This window comes from Plectropomus leopardus, chromosome 9 (genome assembly GCF_026936395.1).
Source record: "Plectropomus leopardus strain MGB_pleo_1.0 chromosome 9, ASM2693639v1, whole genome shotgun sequence".
In the NCBI taxonomy this organism is placed as follows: domain Eukaryota; kingdom Metazoa; phylum Chordata; class Actinopteri; order Perciformes; family Serranidae; genus Plectropomus; species Plectropomus leopardus.
Genome location: NC_142184.1, coordinates 36,417,629 through 36,440,727, shown reverse-complemented (window position 1 = coordinate 36,440,727; position 23,099 = coordinate 36,417,629). Strand labels below are relative to the sequence as shown.

At 40.2% G+C, this 23,099-nt stretch overlaps 1 protein-coding gene across 2 annotated transcripts; it reads right to left on the bottom strand.

The window, feature by feature from the left end:
* Nucleotides 1–978: 978 nt before the first annotated feature.
* On the bottom strand, nt 979–10,016 carry pex10 (peroxisomal biogenesis factor 10). 2 transcript variants are annotated; one of them, XM_088082665.1, is made up of 7 exons: nt 9,542–10,016; nt 7,485–7,565; nt 6,958–7,370; nt 3,701–3,867; nt 2,193–2,328; nt 1,317–1,418; nt 979–1,286 (listed from the first exon to the last, which is right to left on the bottom strand). In XM_088082665.1, exons 1-6 carry the CDS (start codon nt 9,651–9,653, stop codon nt 1,350–1,352), a joined length of 978 nt encoding a protein of 325 aa, XP_087938791.1. In that variant the 5' UTR covers nt 9,654–10,016; the 3' UTR covers nt 979–1,286; nt 1,317–1,349. The 2 variants fall into 2 exon arrangements, with proteins under 2 accessions (XP_087938791.1, XP_042347945.2); XM_042492011.2 differs by having other exon boundaries at nt 979–1,418.
* Between the last annotated feature and the right edge of the window lie 13,083 nt (nt 10,017–23,099).

The window sequence follows — 23,099 nt, the reverse complement described above, 5'->3', positions numbered from 1 at the left end:
TCACAGTGTTTCTAATAGACAGGATTGAGCTCGGGGATCGGAGCTTGCCTGGAAGCATCTGCCTCCTCCGTCAGCCCAACTCTCCACGGAGGGAAAACCTGATTATCCAAATAACAGCAGTGGAAGTGAAGTGGCTGCTTGTCAACGGGACAGAGAGGATGTCACCAGAGAGGGTTGGGACTCCATGTTTGGATGTAAAGACTTGTGAGTGCTGCCAGCTGCTGTGGGCCTCCACAAAGCTCCAGATAATCATGAATATTTTGAGTTTTGCTGGTGTTGCTCCTTTGAAGAGCAGCTGCTTGGTTTCTGCAGAGCGGGCTGGACACACACAGCAAAGATATCAGCAGCAAAGACATTCACACCATCAGTCAGCTGAAGCAGACTGATGGTGTGAATGTCTTTCTGCAGCAAACCACTGTCTATTCTGGCTCCCACTTTTCATGAGTATAAGTCAAAAATTTACAGCTGGAATCATATTCATTTTCATATTCAACCCTTAAAAACCTAGTTCGGCATCAATTTTCTTGTGCTGCATTGAGATGTCTCTTACAAGCTATTTAACCCTTTGAAACCTTAACAGTTTGGGCTCAAGTGGGGCACATGGGGAAAGACTGAATATCCCACAGATACCAAGAAATTCATAAAAAAAATAGTTTTAAAAAAGAGGGAGAGAATATTTGAAAATGATCAAAAATTGCAGAAAAATATCCAGAATACTTTATAGATAATTAATACAATTATATATTTAAAATTTTACAGAAAAAAACATATATTTTTTGGAGTCATTAGCTTTTTTTTTTTTTTAATTCTTGCTTTTTTTTAAGGTTTCCAAGTAACTTTTTTTACTAATTTCTTGCTATTTTTTGGGCCATGTGTTAAGTTGCTTGTTGCCTTCTCCCCATGTTTTTAAAATAAAGCAAACCAATTTTTCAGGTTTCAAAAGGTTAACTGATAAACAAAAAGACATATTTACACACATTCCTTTTTTGATTAGCATCTGTTAAAATTTTAATAAAATTAAGTAATATGTACAACATATGACTGATACAATCCAAAATGTTATTCTCTAATAACTTTTGTTCAACAACAAAAGCAGCAACTTATTTGAAAGCTTCTACAAGTTTATTCCTGAAGAAGTTCCAGTATGTTAAATAAAGTTCTGTGTGACTTCTGGAGAACATTGGTTATGTCTCCACATGTTACTGTGAAGCGGCCCGCCAGCACACGCCCAAAGAGCATTACAGTATTACAGTCCACCAACACTGTGTGTGTGTGTGTGTGTGTGTGTGTGTGTGTGTGTGTGTGTGTGTGTGTGTATGTGTGCACGTGTAGCATCAGGCTGTGTAGCTCTAGCTGTAGTTCCTCAGGTACACCAGTCTGTGAGGCTGGAACTTCTCCCGACACAGAGGACACTCTGCCTGTGGGATTTCAAAAACATACGCACATACAAAAATGTCACACACACACACACACACACACACACACAGGCATATTTCAGCCTAAGTTAAGGGCAGGCGCTGCCGATATTGGTTTTTAATGGCCGATACAGATACCAATTATTAGTAGTCTATGAGACAATAACTGATATTTGGAACTGATATGCATTTACAATAAAAATGAAAATCTTTATGTCAATATTTAGAATTTGAAATATAACAAACTCCAATCTAAAACTTTGTTTAAATGTCTTTAGCATCTGTTTAATCAAAACTGACACTTTCAACATCAAATACCGCAAGTTCCCTGAAAAAATTTAAATTAAAAATGAATAAACAAAAATAGCTCCCTGAGGTTTTACAAAGTAAAAGTTCCTCCCATGCTGACACTTTCTTTGCACTTTTCAATTAATTAATGTCGGTAATCATTCAAGTAACACACAGATAGAGATTATCGGCAAGATGCCAAATATTGGCCCTGATAATCGGCCAGGGCCGATCATCAGTCACCCCCTTGCTTTGACCTGATGAGGCCCCATGGAGGTCTGCTGAGGTGGAAATGTTTATTCTTGCATTAAAATGAGGTGTAATACTTAATATGTAGAAATAAAGTCCTAAACAAGCAATGCCTCTAAATAACACTGTTGTCTTTTAATTGCCAACAGTTAATGATGTGGTACAGTTAGAGACAGAGTACGAGTGTGGAAACTGATGAAAGTATCATGAACTGTATCATCATCATGACATAAAGCTGACCTTGGTGTTGCACCACTCGGTGATGCACTCCCAGCAGAAGAGGTGTCCACAGGGAGTGGACGTGGAGTGTCTCCTCTCCTCCAGACACAGGATGCAGCTGGCAGCTCTGGGGCCTGAGCTGTGTGTGTGCTGAGGACTGGACACATACACACAGTACACAGAGCTGCAGTCATGGATTTCACTCTTTGACACAAAGCTTTATACTGCTGACAGGCCAGCAGTTCTTGCAGTGGCTTCATCTTTGAGACAGTGATGCATGGAAATCTTAAATCAGGATCCACAATCACAGCTCACCTGCTAATTACTGAACATCATTTTAATTATTGCTGCCAGGTCTGTGCTGCACATCCAGACATCTTAACAGCTACTCGCAGGATTACACTGAAATTTTCTGTGGATATCCTAGATTCCATGAGGATGAATTCTAACAACCACAGCTAGGGCAATCTTTGAAAAACTGACAAACTCAGGTGGTTTAATCTAAAATTCTGCTCTGACACTGAGACCATATAGAGATGGTGTCAAACGGCTAAAACACATCAAGTCAATTTCAAGTCAGTTTTATTTATAGAGCCCATTATCACAAATCACAAATTTACAGTGTATGACATCCCTCTGCCCTTAGACCCTCACATCACCCAAGGAAAAACTCCTGAAAAAGAACCCCTGTAACGGGGGAAAAAAGGAAAAAACCTCAGGAAGAGTGGCAGAGGATGATGAGGGATCCCTCTTCCAGGACGGACAGACGTGCAATAGATGTCGTAAATAACAGATGAAATACAAAATAACAAATGAAATACAACACATGGGACATGGAGGCAACATGAAAACCTTAGTCACAACATGTCAGCAGCAGAGTGTATCCACTCTGATCAACTGAAGCTGCTACACTGACCCTGGAAACCATTCTTCTCTATTTTTACGTGGCTGGTCTACTTATTTACTCTACATGTGGCTCCATGGCTGTTCAACAGGTAAAAACTACATAGAACGGATTACATAAAAAAGAAATATGATATCTTTGAAATTATTCAGTTTAATGCCTCATTGTGCCAGATGCAATGCCACGCAGCAGAGGAATCTCGTTAGTGTTTTCATTTCATATTAATATAAATAAATCAAATCCAAATTCAAAACAATCCAGATAATTAATTAAGTACCCGTTGATAAAGCCTGTACAAGTTATACTCGACTTGCGGCCTGCAAACCAAATCTGGCCCTGATAGGGTGCTGAGTGGTCCCCCAACTATTTTCATCCTAAAACGTCCTAAACTCCTAGAAACATGTATGGGGCTGCTGCAACTGGCCCCTGAAAAGTGGCCCCTAAGCAAAGCAATCTGAGTATCCCTGGTCTTTACACTTCCAAAGCCTCCATAACCAGCTGCCTCATCACTTGGTTAAACTGGATACACACACAGTGAAGCTGGCAGCAGCCAAAAGCTTCAGAGACAGAGTGTGTTTCAGGGGGACGTGGACAGCATCGACATGTCCATGTGGAGGTGCTGTACCTGAGGTTCCTGTAGAGCTTCCACTCCTGTCGTGCTCGCTGCTTCTGTCTCAGGGTGTTGAGCTGCAGACACACAGTGACGAGGAGCTGGAGAAGGGACACCACCCCCAGCAGCCTGTAGCTGCTCCTGATGGCCTCGTCACCGCTGCTGGGCCCCGTCACACGCAGCTACACACACACACACACACACACACACACACACACACACACACACACACACACACACACACACACACACACACACACACACACACACACACACACACACACACACACATTACAGAAGGATCTACAAATACAAATTCTGGAAAATCATTTGGAATATTCACTTTCAATTCAATTTTATCTATAAAGCCCAATATCACAAATCACAATTTGCCTCAGAGGGCTTTACAGCATATGAAATCCATCTGACCTTGGATCCTCACAGCAGCCCACATATTTTAATATATATATATATATATATATATATATATATATATTTATATATATATATATATATATACATGTATATATATATTTGAAAGAAAAATGATTTTCAGGTTTTGAGGTAAAAAAACAGTCTTCAACGTCTCCCCAGATGATATACTGAACACACCTCACGAAAGGTTACAATGTTCCCTTTGTGTTGGTGTAAAGGATAAATGATTATATCAGCACATCATCACGGCTTTAAAATGAATATCGGCATCAGTCTGACATGAACATTTTTGCCAACATGACAGACTGATCAGATGACACTTTAATTAGTTAAAATAGGTCATAATGTCTCTGGTCTTGGCTATTGTTAGGATTGTCTCAGAGAGAGCATCATCCAAGCCTGTTAAAGTCAGAGAAATTACACAGTTTTGTTTTCAGTTTGCTACATAAGAATAAATATGGCACGTAACCTAAGTTAAAGTAGCATTCTTGTTTTGCCCAGAGAGTTTGCAAATTTCTAAAATTGTATTTTCTGTCTCCATCTGCCATCAGTGGGCCATCATGATAACAGCAGGTGTATTATGTTAATTCCACTACAGGAGAGACTTGATGTTCTCTGTAATGAGGGGGAGAAACGTGTGCATGTACTGTTATCCACATTGGCAATCAGCCAAAATGAATTGGAAAATATCAGCATATTGGATATTGGCAAAAAAGCAATATTGTGCATCCCTAGTTTTCGTTGAACCTGTTTTAGAGAGGTGTTGATTCAACTCTGATCACTGTGGGCAGTTTGTAGTGGAGTGAATGATGTTTTACTGAGAGGCGTTATTTTACCTAGCCTCACTGATATAAACAAGGTTCCAAAATCTTCTATATCATCAAATTTAAAGACTTTTCAGGAACTTTCCAGGCCCAGTCCCAGAATACAAGTATCTAAAACAGCTAATTTGAAACATGGATCAAGGATCATTTCTGTTACAGCACTGAGGATTTTTACAATAAGCACTAGCAGGCTCTGCAGACACTCACAGACAATAACTGAAAAGCCTGTGTGCTGTGTAAACTATGGAAATGTAACAGACAAAATATCAGACTGTGTAACTTTTAGCGAGGAATACCTAATACCTTTTTTGCACAAAGTGCTTTTTGACTTTGCACAAAAAACAGAGGCCTCTTGCAATAAAGCATGAAATTATGGGCAGCAAACTGAGTTCAGGACAGTTATTCATTACTGTGTATCCAAAACTGGCAGCCAGCCAGCTAAGCAAATGCTAAACTAATTAACTAGCCTCAAACAGTGGTGAGGAAACATGTTCCTAAAGCTGAGCAACAACAAACAAGACACGCTTAGTTGGCTCTTCTCCAGTCTGCACAGTGGCAGAGAAGAGTTGAGATGATGCAGTGGCTCTCTGCTGCGCTGTCTGTTACAACACCACAAACTATGCCAGGCTTGTTTTCATTAATCAATCACCACTCACCCACAACATCCATAGCTTCATCTCCAACACCACACAAGCCGTAAGGGCTGACAAACTCACTGTGACAGACCATTATCCTCCATACCGGCGCTCCACAGGGGCGTGACTCTGTCCTTTACTCTACACCCTCTGAACAACTGACTGTCAAAGTCCATCCACCACCACCCTCTACAGCAAACATGCACATGACACACGGCCGTCCTCACACTGCTCAATAACGACAACCACTCTTTCTCTGCCTCTAAATAACACATACACCACACATACATAACATACACTTCAGCTCATGGTATGGCAATAACTGTCTCCAGCTTTACATGTGAAAAACTACAGAACCGCTCTGTAGCTGTCCCAAAAACACATGCTCACTCATACTCAAACTCTGCCTCTTCGCTTTCAACCACAAAGCGGAGACCTTCTGACTATTCCATTCAACATTTTGTTCACAATACCTACTATACTAAACCATGTATGTGCATTTTCTTTCGTTATTTTTCTTCCACAATACTGTTTTTAGTTATATCACATGCAAAACATATTGTTGGAAAGCAAATTTTCAGTTGTTAGTGTAGCAAGTTTTTTTTTTTTTTTTTTAACTTTTTTCGTGCAACTGAAAAAGTGAAACCAATAAAAAAACTTTTTAAACCATCTTGCCTTTTGCCTGTCCTACTCAATCAAACTGCCTTTTCCTTCATAATTAGTACTGAATACGTTATGGACACATATGTAACACATGTACGTGGATATTTTATTGAGTATGAATCATAGACTGTATATAAAGATTAAAGACACACCCTCACTTCCCCCTGCTATGCTTAAGTGAGGTTAAAATATCCGAGATAGTCTTTGCCATCTTGCGCTGGTGGCGTCATTCAGAGCTGCAGTAGCGATATGTGTGGTAGCGATATCTGACCAATCGTGAGCAGCTCCATTGAATGCGAGTGCATGGACTGGCTGTCACAGCAGAAATTGAATAGAATTGAATAACTCATTAAAACTGAAATGATGATTAAAAACACTTGAACATATATGAGGGTGATGAGAACTAATTTCACTGACAGAAACCATTTTTGGGGAAAATGTATTTGTACTGTGAGTTTTTAGTTTGGCCTTTCCATTCACTAACATGGAGGGGTGGGCTTTATGACCTATACTGCAGTCAGACACCAGGGGGCGATCCAGATTGAAAAGTTGCACTTCGGGGAAACTGTCATGTTGTCCATCTTTACATACATCTATAGTGTGAATGCAGGCATGGTTACATATGTCACTGTATGGCTGAGCCTTCTCATGTACTCGTCATTTTAAAAAAAAAGAAGTATTTTTTAATTTAGTCTATTATGTGAGATATACGTACATAGCTGATTCCAGCCGCCCTCCTGGACAGATGATAGAAAGAGCCGCTGATGTAGAACAGAGCCACGTGGAGTCGGTGCAGGAGGGTCAGACCTTGATGAAGGACAAACACAGCCGGCAGACACGCTTTCCTCTGGGGCTCTGACAGCAGCCCCACCGCCCTCTGCACCCACCTCCTCAGCCAGGACTCCAGACTCCACAGCGGGGATGTCGCCTGCCGCTGCCTGATGCCGCTGCGGCTCTCCTGTCCACCTTCCAGCTCATTCTCCAGGCACACCAGCACCTTATCCAGGAGGTACGGGAACAAGGCGTGGCAGAGGACAAAGAGGCCTCGTCTGGCCCTAGAGGGGATTTGGCGTTTAGTGGGATCCACCTGGACTATGTTGACGTACTCCTCGCCCAGGGTTTGGTAACCTGTGGAGTAAAATGAGACAATGAATTATTACTCATGCAACTCAATTAAGATATACATAAAGTGAAGTTAGTTTTTTAGTTGTAGTACTTAGTTTCTGTTTGGTCGGCAACTACCTGAAAATGTTGTTAAGCCATAGTACGCAAGATCCGATAGCAGCTCCACCTCTTTCCTCCAGTCCAGCCATCTTCTGGATCCTGCAGGAAGTTTAATGTTCATAGAGAATGAGAGCTGGATTTCCTCCACAGACCAGACCACAGACACACAGCTCCACACTTCAACACACATCATTCATTAATTTGATCCACAATAAGAGGTTTTAATTTGTTGATAACTAGTTCATCTTCTGTAAGATAACAGTGGTGGGTGAACACTGAATTAAAGTGACAGCTAACTCTAAGTTAGTCACTAAAGTAACTCACTAACATTTACACCAGCAGAGAGGGAGTTCACCATTTTAGGGGAAATTAACACCAAATAGTTGTGTTTTTTTTTAAAGTGCTGAACCTGTTAGAACCATTACGTGATGTTTATATGATGTTAGTAAAAGCTCATTATCTTATTGTTCTAACTAAAACTGGACTTTTATAACACATGTAAACATGTTATTCTGACTGAAATCAGACTAAACTGAACTTCTGAAAATTGGACTAACACCCCGGATAATGGGATTGGAAGTCAAGCTATTCCGTCATGTAAACACCTCAGTCAGATTTAAATGGATGCTGCGTTCTGCACGTGCTCGCCGCACCAGCCTCCCTCAGTGGTTAAGGATAGTAACTGTTTGTTACTTATGTGAGGGACATATTTTAGCCACCTAAAATCAATAGCAGTTTAATGGTGCAATTGGTTTTGGTAATTAATACTTTTAACTCTTCAACTCTGCATTCAGCCAGAGACAAAGCAGCTTCAGTGGATGAGATTTTCAAACTACAGTCCACCAAAACACAACATGAACAGCAGAACGTAATAACTTCCTAAAAACATAATAATACCTGAAAAAGAACTAAAATAAATTTGCTCTTAACCTGAAAATGAATGTAATAAAACAGGGGTTTTACTGTGTGACGCACTTTGTACTACAGTCTGTTTGTATGAAAAGTGCTATACAAAATAAAGTCTGATTGATTGATATTATGTTACAATAATTTTCTGAAAATGTAATAATGGCTGACAATGTAATAAAACTTAAACTTAACCTGATCAAAAATTAAATAAAACCCAGTCTTGTAATCACTTGGGCAATAGTGTAATAAAATGCCCTGACTCATATTGTAATAACTTATTTTTTTCTTATCGATAATGAAATTATACCTTTGAGCAAGCCTTTTTTAAAAACTGATGATGTAATAAAATATATTGAAAAACTGAAAAGTATGCTTTTTTTCTCAAAAATGTGTGCAGGCATGAGACATTTGTATTAATGTTAATTTTTTCAGTAAGTTGACATGACACTAATATTTTCTTTTTTTTAAAGATTATTTTTTTGGCATTTCTGTCTTTCTTAGATAGGACAGATCAACAGTGTGAAAGGGGGAGAGAGAGGCTGCATGACATGCAGCAAAGGGCCGCAAGCTGGACTCAAACTCGTGGCCACTTTTGGCACAGACAGTGTTATTATTTATGGGGCACCTGCTTTATCCACTAAGTCAACATGACACCAATATTTGACACTGATTTCATGTTTCGGATATGCAAACTCAAGCCTTTTAGTAAAATCTTAAATATACAACAGAAGGAAATTGGAACATTGTTATTATGCAGAAATGTAATAAACTAAATCTGCTATTAATAGGAGATGAATTATGGATGTTCTAATGTTTAAAGGGGAGTCTGGCCCCAAAAGTTGAGAACCACTGCTTCAACACTTTTATCAGGGTGCTTATGGTGATTGACAGTATTTTCAGATGAGGTAAAGTTGCATCACTGTGCGTTGTGTAATAAATTCCCACTGATGTAATGAGGTATTATGGTTTAAAAAAGACAATATCAAAGTAATTTATGACATTATTGTTTACATTATTACACTGCCGGGTTCTATTACATTTTCAATCAATCAAAGTATAATTTTCAATACATTTTCAGGAAATAATGACATTATCAGTTGCCACACTAGCTAAAGAAGACAAACGATAAGGTTAATGTGTCAGAGTGTTCATGTGGACAAACTTACCGGCAAGTGTCTGGAAAGCTTCGTTAGCGCTGTTTCTCAGGAAGCTATGGTAATATTCATCCTTCTGACTGGACCGAATTAACTGGGCCTGGTTAGCAGGAGCGAGCGGCATCGTAGGCTAACAACAGAGAGCTAATATTTCTCTTTAAAGCATGCTGACAGTAAAACACTAACCAAGCATTAGCCTGTAGCCTCCTGTTAGCCCCCTGAATGCTCACATTAGCTAACATTCAAGATGCTACTGAGCTGCTAAACACACAGCAGGAGAAACCGACAGCAACAAGCTAACCTGGCTAATGCCGTGAGTCCATAATGTGACACTGGGTTTCTATGTTCCGCGTGGTCCGAATATGCAGTAATATTGCCTGGTGATGGTTGTTAGATAGTTATATTATAGAAGAATCAGAGTATATAGAGTATAGTTTCATGCAGCTAACTACAGGAAACAAACAGGAAGTTGATGCCCTGACAGAAGCACAGTAGACCGCTGACGAGCTCACAGCGCCGCCTACAAGCCGGAGGAGGCATTAGAGGCTCAACTACACAAACTTCACATTTCAGGCCATCTGAAAAAGAACTAAAGTTAGGGCCTGCTTTAAACAGCGGGATGCTGATGGGGAATATGATTTCATCTATAGGCGCATATACTGAGCTGTTTTGTGTTTGATCCAGAGCTTTTTGATAAACAAGCTCAATTTTGTGCCTTTTTATTCACTAGTGATTCTTAATTTATGGCCTGCTGACCCAAATCATAGAAGTGTCCTAAAGTCTGACAAATGTCCTAAAATCCGAGAAATGTCATTAAATTCTAGAGACATCCTAAAATCCAAGAAATGTCCTAAAATTGTGGAAATATCCTAAAATCTGAGAAATGTCTTAAAATCTGAGAAATGTCCTAAAATCCTAGAGACTTCATAAATTCTATAAATGTTGTAAAATCCTTCAAATTACCTTACATCCTTAAAACATGTATTGAAGAATTGAGTATCCTTTCTTTAAGTGACAATAACTGCTGTGAGTGAGAATTTTGGGGGCTAAAGATGCCTATGTTTGGCATGTGGAGTGGGGCAGGTGGAGCATTTGGGGGGGCACTGCCCCGTGTTTATGCCTAGAACCGTCCTTAATCAAAGTCCATATAAAGTAATGATGAAAATGTGTTCAGTTTGTCACCACATTTAGATATGTTATCAACCACCCAGACAAATTTGAATGATTTAAAACATCGTCAAGCATGTCAAATAAGCTTTCAAAATCATGGAAAAATAGGCCGTTTTTGTTTTCTTTTCTTTTTTTTAAGAGGCTTTCGGTGACTTTCTCTGCTCTGAGTCGCTGGGGGCGTGTCCGCAGAGGCCAGGGTCCTGACAGAGACCACGCCCAGTCGCGGGACACGCGCTGCCCCTCCATGGCATGGCATGGATGTATTTGTGGACTGTCAAAAAAACAAAAACAAAACACGATGGCGGAAACATGGACGCCCCAGGCTGTTCTCTTGGACCAGTACAGAACTACATGTTCAAGCCAGCAGAGCCTTACTCTGGTTCAGAGGAGGAGGACCTGGACTGTGTGGGAACCAGTCCTCTTAGCCAGCTGCAGAATGGTAACATTTCTCTCCCATTTACGAACACTAGCAATATGTGTTAGCTAGCCTAGCTTAGCCAAATGATGTAAGTCTGTCAAGAAATAACAGAAAACATAATTTGTCTCTTTACAAAATGATTTTAACTGTATTGCCACAAATCAAACTCGCAGACATCTTCTGCAAGCAACCAGAAAAATAGTTTATTTTTGTGACTTATTTACTCATTCATTCATATATTCAGTGTTTTCTTAGTAGCATTAACAGACTAAAGCTAGCATTTTGTTAGACCACTGTGTGTTAAGGGAAATAAAAAGAAATTTGCACCCAGAATGTATTTAATTTTGTTGCATATTACAAAATACACATGTGCAAGGGCCTGAGCCACTGACAGCAGTACTGGACTGCAGTAATTTAGTTTTACACACATGGTGTGTGTTAGTTAAATTCAGCTACACAAACCTGCAGATGTTCTGACTGCTCTAGGTGTGGACTGCTGAATGTCATCATTGCAACACATGAGCTGAGCAGCAAAGACTGCATGGAGGCCCCCTACACCAAGCTAGGACAAAGGTGCTTCGCCTCATACTATTACTATACTATCTAATCAAATTAGGTCATTCTATGTGATCTCCAATATGTATGTATGTATATATATATATATATATATATATATATATATATATATATATATATATATATATACACACAAATATATATACATATATATATATACATATACATATATATATATATATATATATGTATATGTATATATACAGTATATATTTATTGTATATAATTTTTTTTTGCTTGTTTCCTCTCTTTTTTGTTAATTTTCAGGTCATTTCCCTGTAATTCTTTTACTATCTTCTGGCTACTTTTTGGGCCATGCCTTGTGAGGTTTCTCATTGCCCTTTTGCCATGTGTTTGAAAGAAATCAAAACAATTTGTTCAGGTTTCAAAGGGTTAAGGGCTGAATGAAAAAAATCCTTATGCAGGCCTTAATCTGAGCATCCCAGTCATTTGAATGAATAAATAAAAATGGTATTTTTGAAGTTATAGTTATAATTTAAGATATGAGCCAAAATTGGTAGGGGGTGCCATTATATCAGGGTGAACATGCCCCCCCCCAAAAAAAAACTGTCCCAAATTTTGCCAACAACTTTCACAAGAAACCAAAACAAAAGTCTCAAAATGTTTTTTTATTTCCTTAGTTACCTGTGCGGTCATACTTTGTACACTTTTTATTTCCCAGCATGAAGGTGTAACTCATGCTTTTTATTCTATGAGATGTTGCATTATAAATGTGCAGGTTATACAACACAACAACTTAATAAAATCTAACAACAGACCAATATTATGAAACAATTTTAATTATATTTGTATACCTTTCAACCGCACCTCTAAGATGTGTATTTACCACTGTGTTGCAATTGCTGCTAAAACACAACTCAGCAGTTATAAAGATCCACAGGACAAGTTGCTACATGGCACTCGCCTCCCAGCTTGTGGAAGTAGGTTAAGTACCTTCATTCATTCATTCATTCACAGCTCGGGCACCTCTGCTGTGATCTGCCCGGAAAGTTGCAGAACCAGTTTCTTTGTCTCCTTAGCGCAGCTCCCTGAGCCAGCTCCGTATACTATAACCACCACGGAGAACATCCCATTCTAAGCCCTCTCCTCTTCTTTTACAGCCACTTCTCACTGGATGTGTATCAGCAGTCGATCCCATCGTCGGTGCACCAGGAAGTTGAACTTTGCTCTCAGTGAGGGGAGGAGCTGGACTTTTCCTTCCCTCCTCCCTTGAAGTTGGGAGTTACTTGGAACTTGTTGCAGATGGAACGTGGATGGGGTGGGAAGCAAACTGCTGCTTGGACTAAACCACTAACGAACACACATGGGGAGAGACTCCGACAGGTAAGACATTAGTTTGAGTGGCTGCATGTGTCGTGTGACGTTTAACAGCAAACTACAATATATGTTGGCTATGCTGGTTGACATCAGGCTTTGGAGTGCTGATAACAACACTTTAGTGATCACACTGTTGTACTTTGTGGTGAACAACTTTAAATTGCACCTTTTGGGTGTACTAAAAAGTTCTGACTCTGCAGAAACTCTGCAGCAGTCAGTTAAGGTATAGGTTTGCAGCAGGACTGATCCATCAGGTGTTTTCTATTCGCCATGTTTGAGCAGAGCGGATCAGATTGTTAGAGGGCGACAGCAGTGAGTCAGGATGGTGATAACAGATAAACATCAGCATGCATACTCGTGCGGTGTTATTAGAATAGTATGACCTGCTGCTGTAGTACTGCATCATTCCAGTCTTATTAGGAGAGCCGTTTGCTGATAATCTCTAATCCATATAGATATTATTATCAAATATTAATATTTGATACTTTACTATTGGACTGGTTCTGTTCAAGGAGTTTAATAAAGTTTTATCTAGTATTTCCCTTGAGATTTATAATTTCAAGTTAATTGTATCCTTCTGTTGAATGCAAAGAAAACTCAATTGGCTATTGCTAAGCCCCGCCTTCAAACGCCATGAGCCAATCACATTTTGTGCAGCTACACAACGAATTGGGACATCTTGCAATGCAGTTATAACTTGTAAAAAATGATCAAACAATGTGCATGGGGTAAATGCAACACTGATACAGATCCTGAGAGGCTGGAGAAAGGAGTGTATTTTATCCCTAAACTTCACATAAACAGAGCAAAGTGTCTCCTTTGGAAGTAGCTGTGATGCAGACCACACAGTCAGCTCAACGTAAAGAAGATAAACAAACAAGAATATCTACATTTGTTCTAAGGTAAGGCAGCATAGTGTTAGCAAAATTTGCTGCAAAGTGAAAGTATAGTATATAACCTCATACATTGTGTCAGCTACATCATGTATAACGTCACCTTGCAGGAAATTTTGCGAGGTAACGCTAGTTTAAGTTAGCTAATAGCCACTAATGTTATGGCCAACTTCAGCTGCACAACATTAGGTCATCATGTCATCTGTTCAAGTTAGTCTCAGTGTTTTTGTTTTTTTAAAACTGGACATCAGTGATAACTGTAGCAAAAGGTTGTAGTTAAAGCCCAACCAACTGAAATCCATTAACTTTAACTTAGCTGTAATGTTACAAAGAAAGCAAAGGCTGGCTAAAGGTAACAACACAGCATAGTGAAGACCCTTTTGATGGCTTCTGTGTGAAATAAGGAGCATCTATCCCAAGAAGGTTCTGAATAGCGTCTTAGTTTATGTCTTTGACACTGACAGCTGCCATTATTAGTTTAGGCAGCGCACCGACTATTTGTCCGAGTGAGCTAAGGGGGCGGGGACTAGTGATAGGTCAATTCCGTGTTTTCACATGTGATGTTTAACACGGTCTCATCCCATGTTGTCATCTATTGCCGCTTTGCAGCGGACTTTTGCCTCTACATATTATACTCTAGGTATGCTCCTGTGTCTGCTGTTGACATTCTTGGATGCTGCTACCAACATAGGGATGTCAACAGCAGCACATTGTTAGGCATAGGCAACAAAAGCACGTGGCTAGGTTTAGAAAAAAAAAATCCCAACATTGTTTGGCTTTACATTCATACAGGAAGCGAACGCTTGGCTCCTGCATGAAAGTCCAGGATTAGTTGGATCCACCACCTCTCCTTCCCAACCTATAGGGGCCTTTGTGCTCCTTATTTTACGTTGTTACCAGCAGCGTTTCAACCTGACACCGTCAGCAGACTATCATACTGCTGCAACAGGTGCTGTCTGACTGCATTGTCAACCCAAATTTATTTAAACCATTTCGCATGGGTACTTTTAATTTTACTTCTTTAATACATTTCTCTGAAATCACATTTACTTTGTTTAAATGTTCTGTATAGTAGACTGATGTCAGTTTGACTACTGCAGACATTTGTCTTCTTTCAGTATTTTTTGGCATCATGTCTCCAGTCTTGGTCATGTGCCACGGTCTTTGCACAAAACCTGCCCTTATATGGTGTTTAGGGGGGTTTACCTGTGCCGACAGATGACTTGTGATCAGTGGGATTCATCATTGAGCACACCTGGTCAGACCGTTTGCATCTAGAGTTGACTTCTCTTATTTTTCCTCTTACCACAAAATTAAGACAAAGTATAAGAGAAATTCAAGAGAATGTTGCTGCATGAGGCCCGATGTTTGGCAGAGGGCAGGTGTAACAGACACAGGGTAACAAGTGCAGTGGTTGAGTGAACAGCTGGATGTCGCTGTTTTGGTGTGAATTAAAGAAGATAAAACAAGAGCAATCGTGTTCTGCTTATTACCCATAAGCCAGAAGAAATGGTACTAAAGAAGAAAGTAGGGTTACATCAGTGTCATTTCTTATTGCCAATATTATGATCTGCCAAATTAAACCCGAGTCAGTGAAGCTTAACTAAGTACACAATCATAAAATAACAATGGAGTATACAGGAGCTGTTGTAGAGTGTGTGTGTGTGTTTGTACAGTGACATCCTTAAAGGACTTCTCAGACACACGCTCACAGGCAAAAACAAACACACACTCTTCGTCCGGCCTACAATGTGTGGCTATCTGGAACAGATAAACACACCTGAAGTGTGACTGGATTACATGAAGTAAATCTGAAGCATACTGAGACCTGAAATGTTTCTGCTATGTGTAGAAGAGTGCTGATACATGCACATGAGGGGAGAGATCCAGTCTGAGGAATGCTGTTCAATTACATTTTTACAACTTGACATATTTATGTCCCATCTACTGTAGACTCCTGATTTCCTCAGTGTGCAACACCCGAGGGTGGGAAATCACACAGTGCAGACACATGCGCTCACAGTAAATCTAATTTAACCCCTGGGCTTAATGTAAGTCGTCTATCTGAGTGAGTTCAAAGTATGAGAGGAGCCCTGATACACCCCTCACATGGTTTGAAGTCACAGAATATGTATTGTAGCATATGGCTTTTTATGAGGCCATATGCTAAAACAAACATGGCTTTGTTTGGTGCAGATAGGACTGTGAACACTCACAGTGACTGTATGAACTGAATGGCACATAGTCAAAAAGTGGCCTGGTGCAGAATGAACTGAAATTTTTCATCTTTCATAAATCATACATTTCCCCCATGCATGGCTTATAAATTCAATTTATTTCATTTTTAAATTAGCATTTTTACATATTTTACATGTCAAAGTCAATGTACTTATCATGGGGAGCCCTACACAGTCTGTCAAAACATGAGAAACATGAGGACATAATGATAGAAGTGACCTTGCATGGACTTGGGAGGCCACTCATTTGGAAAAGAAAATCCGCGGTGCAGATGATGTGTTAAAATATGTGAACACTGACCAGGCAGGGAGGGTCTAATGAGATACATTATTGAGTCGAGTTTTTAACTTTAATCCTTCTTCTGAGAGCTATTTCTTTTTTTATCTGGAGCTTCCACTAAAGAAACTTTTCTTGGACAATTCCTAAGTTTTAAAATTTTTTTTTTTTTATCATACTCCTTGCTGGCCCGTTCACATTCTGAAGCTGTCAAATACTGCCGCTTTTGCTGTTATTTCGACATAAGATTTCTGATGCCAAGATCCACCTTTTCAGGCTGTATGATAGTCCACTGGACGGCATCAGTTGAGATCGTGGCTGGACAGAACTGTTTGAGCTGTTATGATCCGCAGTCGGAACGGAGGGTGTCAGTTGAGAACGCAGACAGCCAAAATCTGTCGTGTCCACATGATAGTCTAGTGGACGGTGCCAGGTTGAAATGCTGCCCGTAGTGACATAATATAAGGAGTCCAAAGGTCTTCATGTGTGGGAGGGGTGGTGGATGTATCCAACAAACTCCAGACTTTTGCGGAAGTCAGGTGTTTGCTTCAGCATATGATGGTTTTATTATTATTATTATTATTATTATTATTATATTATTATTCTTTATTGACGTCCCAGCGTTGGTTGCCACATGCAGCCTCATCCCACCATGTGCTTCTGTTGACACAATGGTAGCACCATCCTGCAATATCAACAGCAGACAGAGAAGGATGTCTACAGCATAATATGTTGATGCTGGTATTGGGCGCATGCTCGTGCAGCGACTGGCAGCTAGTAGCTTCCCTGTTGTTTTTTGTTCTTCTTTTATCTCTTTTATTGCACCTATCTCGCCATCCAGCACTGCAAGAGATGATCCGGTAGATATCACAAAGTTGTTTGTAAGGTCAGCGGTTGCTATTGTCTCCAGACACGTCACAATTATGGAGTTAACAACCGTGTTTTTACTGTGGTTGGCGTTTCTGCGGGCTCAGGGCTGGCGTGACTTCCCTCTAACTCCTTGGATCCAGTACAGCAGAGAGTTTGTCCTTCAGTGGAGCAACCACCTGGATCTCAATCCTCCCTCGGATCTAACCACCTTGTGTTTGATGCATGTGACCTCAATCATGGTCAAAAGATATTTTCCAGCCAACCCTTACAGGAGAGTGAGGAAGCGGGGAAGGAGAGGTGGCGTGCGGGAGAGCATTAAACGTCAGTCTTTGTCTTGTATCCCCCTGCCCTCTATCATCTTAATAAATGCCCAGTCTCTTCGCAACAAAAGGGACGAACTTCAAGCACATCTATGCTTCTGTCATGAGTTCAGAGACGCATGTATCTTGGCCATGACGGAGACTTGGCTGGCAGAGTGGGACCGGGACTCAGAGCTGGTGAGACAGATTCGGTGCGCCTGCAAGATACGTGGAGGTGGGGTATGTTTCTACATAAATGAGATCCCAACATCATTCTTGGTGACTTTAATAACTGCACCATGTCTAAGTCTGTGAGGAACTTTTATCAATACGTCACAAGCCTGACAAGATATAATAAGACTGGACCTGTGCTGTGGGTCAGTTAAAGGTGCATACAAATCCACCGCTTCCCCCGCTGAGCACAGCTGACCACAACTGCGTGCACCTTATTCCGGTGTACTGCACTGCTCTGCGGAGGGGAAAAGTGCTCACTAAGCGGGTTAAGAACTGGACAGAGGATTCCTCATTGACTCTGCAGGGATGCATGGACTGCACTGACTGCAATGTGTTTGTTGTCAGATGTTGTCAGCTCATGGGTGTCATGTTGTGAGGATATTGTGATTCCTGATAAAACTGTAAAAATCTACCCTAACAGCAGGCCCTGGGTTAGTAAGTCTCTGAGGATTTTGTTGAAAAAAAAAAGAGCCAAGCCTTTAAACAGGGTAACCTCTCTGATCTTTGAGGCTTTGAGGAATTTGAGGTTAGAAGAGCTAAACAGACATATAAAGGAAAAGTGGAGGAAAAAACTTAGTAGTAATAACCTCGGTTCTGCTTGGGATGTAATGAAAACTGCGACCGGTCTGCAAGACAGTAAATCCAGGAAAAAAGTGGTTTTAGATGGTTTTGACAATAAGTCACTGGCTGATGAGCTCAGTCGGTTTTATCTCAGGTTTGATGTTAATTTTTCTAAGGAATCTGAATTTTTAAAGGCCAATCTCTCCAACTGTTCTCCTGTCACTGCATTTGATGAGCGCTCTGTAGTTAACACTTTCAAGCTCTGCAAACATAAGACTATCCCTGGACCTGATAACATTTGGAGCCATTTGCTCTCTTGTTGTGCAGAACAACTAGGTCCCATTTTTTTAATCTTATTTTTATATTATCACTTTGTCAGCAGAGGTTGTTCCAAAAATATGGACAGTCTATCATAGTCTCTGTCGCTAAAAACAACCATCCCAAGGTTCCGAATGACTATAGGCCAGTTTCTCTTACTTCCCTGGTCATGAAGTCATTTGAGAAACTTGAACTTCTGGTTAAAACACAACATCTCCTTGACCGCCTTCAGTTTGCATATAGGATTGGGTGAGGGGTGCGGGGGTGGTCCAGGATGCCTCCATCACAGTGCTCGATCTTTCATTTAAACACCTGGAGGGCAGCAAAGCGCATGCTAAGTTCTTGTTTGTGGACTTTTCGTCAGCGTTCAACACCATCCAGCCCCACCTGTTGGTGGATAGGCTTTTTAACAACTTTGGTGTTGACTTCAATTTGGCTGTCTGTCTCTAACAGATGAGAGGGTGAGGGTGAATGGGAGTATGTCAGGGGTGATGTTTTCATCCACTGGCTCTCACTACTTCTTTGCATTTTGTAACCTGATGACTGCAGGAGCCAGTTTTTAAACAGATACATCTTGAAGTTCACAGATGACACAGTTATCGTTAGTCTCCTCCATGATGATGAATCTAGCCACGGCCCTGTGATTGATTATTTTATAAACTGGTGTAAAAGTTCCTTTCTCAGTCTTAATGTATCCAAGACAAAGGACATGTGCATTGATTTTAGACGCCATGCTCCTGCAACTCAGTGCTCTCTTATTAATGGCCAAGAGGTGGAATCTGCTGTCAGATACAAATATCTTGGTTCAATCATTGATAATAAGCTCACCTTTGAAGACAACACAGAGATGATTTGCAAAAAAGGTCAGCAGCGACTTTTCTGTTTAAAGAAACTCGCTAAATTTCGTGTTGACCAAACCCTGGTGACCCTTTTTTATAAATCTTACATTGAATCAGTTCAGACATTTTCTTTCATCTGTTTGCTTTTATTTATGTATTTGAGGCTTTTTCTAGTTGTTGTATTTCACTGTGGATAATGTTGATCTTGATGTTATGTCGCTTGTTGACTATATGCTATCGTTACTAAGTCGATGTATTTTGTTTTTAATCTATGGAGACGGCATTACTGTTGTTATTGCAATGTGACTAGCACAAGAGGGTGTTTCTTTTGTGTGGAATTTATTGTGGCTTTGACGTTTTTGCCTGTCATCGATGTAGTGCTGTTGAGCTTGTTGTTCTGTGTTCTTTCTGGTGTCTGTTGTGTATTTTTATGTCAAGTACTCCATATATATGGGCTTTCCATTTCCTGTTCTTTTTTAAATTAATTTTAAATTTTTAGTAATCATTATTTAAAAATGTTTAAATAACATTGTGTATTGTGTATCTTGATAAAATGTTTTGTGAGAGATCCGAAGAAAAATGCATACATAAGACTACAGTTACGTAATTATTGTTACATTTTGCAGTGTTTCCTCTACACTCATTTAGGAGTGGCAGCCCGCCACTCCTAAATCCTACCCGCCGCTCCTTTAAATGTCGTTTTTTTTTTTTTTTTTTAAATTGCAAATACACCACCGCCGCATCACAGCACAGTCCTGCACTGCGTTGGGTGTCGCGCTGAGGCAGATAACTATCTTGCTCAGTATCTACTCTTTGGGGTAGATACCACCGCCCCCTCCCACCCCCCAACAGAACTAACAGGTGCCGACATTAATTAGCTACTCGCATCCAGGCATCAGGTCGGAGAGTCAGAGGAGTGTCGGCTTGCGTGCAACTTACCTTAAGAAAACTTATAATAGATTTTATTAGTTAAATAAACATTCGCAAAATATTGATGGCCAGCTAAGGTTACGTAGCTTAAGTTAATTGGGCCCGGTGCCAACTCAACTCAGTGTCGCTAACGTGAGTAAACTAACTGATAGCATTAAGCGATATACACGCCGTGATGTAACTGCTGACTGCATTTTCAGATGAGCTTGTTCAAATATTTTTCAAAGAAGAGAAAGACACCTGATGAGGATGGCGCTAGTCAGGTATCATTAGCCTTTTTACTGACTCAAATTATGATGGTTAGGTAAAAAATTATGTTCACACTTGTAATCAAATGTGACGTGAGTGTAAATTATCTAACGTTAATGTTTTATGTAATCGTATAAGACAAGTAACAGACAGGGAGGAGCAGTGGAACAAAGTGAAGGAGAGCAGAGTACAGGAGGGGGAGTGCCGAGTGAAGGAGCAGGAGAGCGAAGTGATGGTGCAGGAGAGAGAGATGAGAGGAGAGGAGAAAAACATAAAGGGAAACACAGGCTATCAGGCTGGGACCCTAAATGGGTTGAAAAAAAAAAAATAAAATAAAATAAAATGATTGTTTCTATTTGTAGGTGAAGACTGACTTGAGAAACAGGCTGCAGGGGGATCACCTTGCAGCATGTATGCTGCTGAGCATCAACGGGCCACCTCTTGGGGAATTTCCGTACAACAGAGCCTTAGAGCTGTTCTACAAAAAACCAAGAAAAATCCATTGTTCTGAGCCTGGGTGCAAACTTTGCCACTGATTACAGCCCCATCAAGGAATTATTATTTATTGTTTTTATTATTTTATTGTTGAATTTTTGTTATTATTTTTTATTTTTACATTCAGCCTTTAAAAAGCGTCATTTGTTTACGCCGCCACGGCTCCCCGGAGAGCCTGCCCCCGCTGCTGAAAAAAATCCTAGAGGAAACACTGTTTTGTGTTTCTTTTTTTAAGGTTAGGAAAATAGACATAGTTGGGTGTCTTAAGGTTTAAGCAATAAAAGCTACTATGGTTAAGCTCAGTAAAAGCAACATGGTGAGGACATACCTTGAATTGACTCATAGTTCACACGGTTCCAAACACACATCTCCATGGTAAACCTGCCGTTCATTTACATTTAAACATATTACCCACGTTGTATTGATACAACGCTGGTTCAAAACTGGCCAAGTATCTCTTAAATACACACCCTATTGTTAGTAGATATCTATAGGTTTTATTTTTTGGTCTTTTGGGGTTTGATGATGAAGTTGCCCACCAAAAATACATTTGAGAGGATTTATTGGGAACAGTGTTTCAGTATTAATACTGTCTCACTGCGTATGAACTCTTATTCCTCTAACTTATTAATATATTCGAAGCCTGTACTTCATCAAAAAGTGTGACACTTCATTTGCATCTTTCTCAGTGGATTAAATCACAGTTTACTGCCCAATTTCATTCCAATGAATATCAAGTAGTGGGTGATTTACATTTCAAGTCATGTCAGTTTTATTTATATAGCCCCAAATCAGAAATTTGCCTCAAGAGGCCTTATAATTTGTAGAGCATACAGCAGCCTCTGTCCTTAGACAGGATGGACAGACATGAAAGTTGTGTGTACACAGTAGACCAACATAACAAAATATATAGAAAGTAGGGTGACATAATTATGGAAAGATTGTAAATATATATGAAGAATGGATTCACACAACCTCCGGAGAGACCTGGAGAGAGACAACTGTGGCTCCGGTGTTTGAGCTCTAACCATAAGGTTGGTTGCTCAATTTCCGACTCCTCCAGTCAAAATGTGGAAGTATCCTTGGGCAAGATACTGAACCGCGAATGGCTCCTAAAGGTTGTTCCATCAGCGTGTAAATGTGTATGAATAGTTAAAAGCAACACCTTGTACGATAGCCTCGGCCACCAGTGTGTGAATGGGTGTGTGAATGGGTGAATGTGACTCATAGCGGTAAAGTGCTTTGAGTGGTCAAACAACTAGAAAAGCGCTATACAAGTGCAGGTCCATTACTACACAGACATGCAAGATGTACATCATTTACACAGATGAAACACACAGAGAGACAAGAAGAGAGGCTGAGTCTCCTGAAGGAGAAGATCCAGATCAAATGTAGAATGACACAGAGACAGGGAGCGGGGCTGGAGTTCAGAGACAGAGAGGTCCCAGGATGGCCAGTGGAGAGAGAGAATCAGCAATTCATTAAAAGTGAAGAGAAAAAGATGAGTTTTGGTTTGGATTGAAAGGCCTCAACAGTCTGAATGTCTGATCTCTGATGTCCAGAGGTTATTCCAGAGGAAGAGGAGAGTCCTGGAAATATTTCCTCAAGTAGAGTAGACTTATACCCATAAAAACAGCATAACTAAAAGTAAAATTATGGCTGTTAAAATAACATGTTAATTTCAATTAATTAAACACAGGAAAAATAATGTGCTAAAAAAATGAAGGCTGATAAATCCCATTCTGTGGTACATGGAACTAGGCAGACTAGACTAAGCTGCATGGCCCAATTAATGGAACATTTACATTTAAAAAACACCCAGATGGAGCTGTTGATAGGAGCACCGTCCTCGGCAGTTTCTGAATT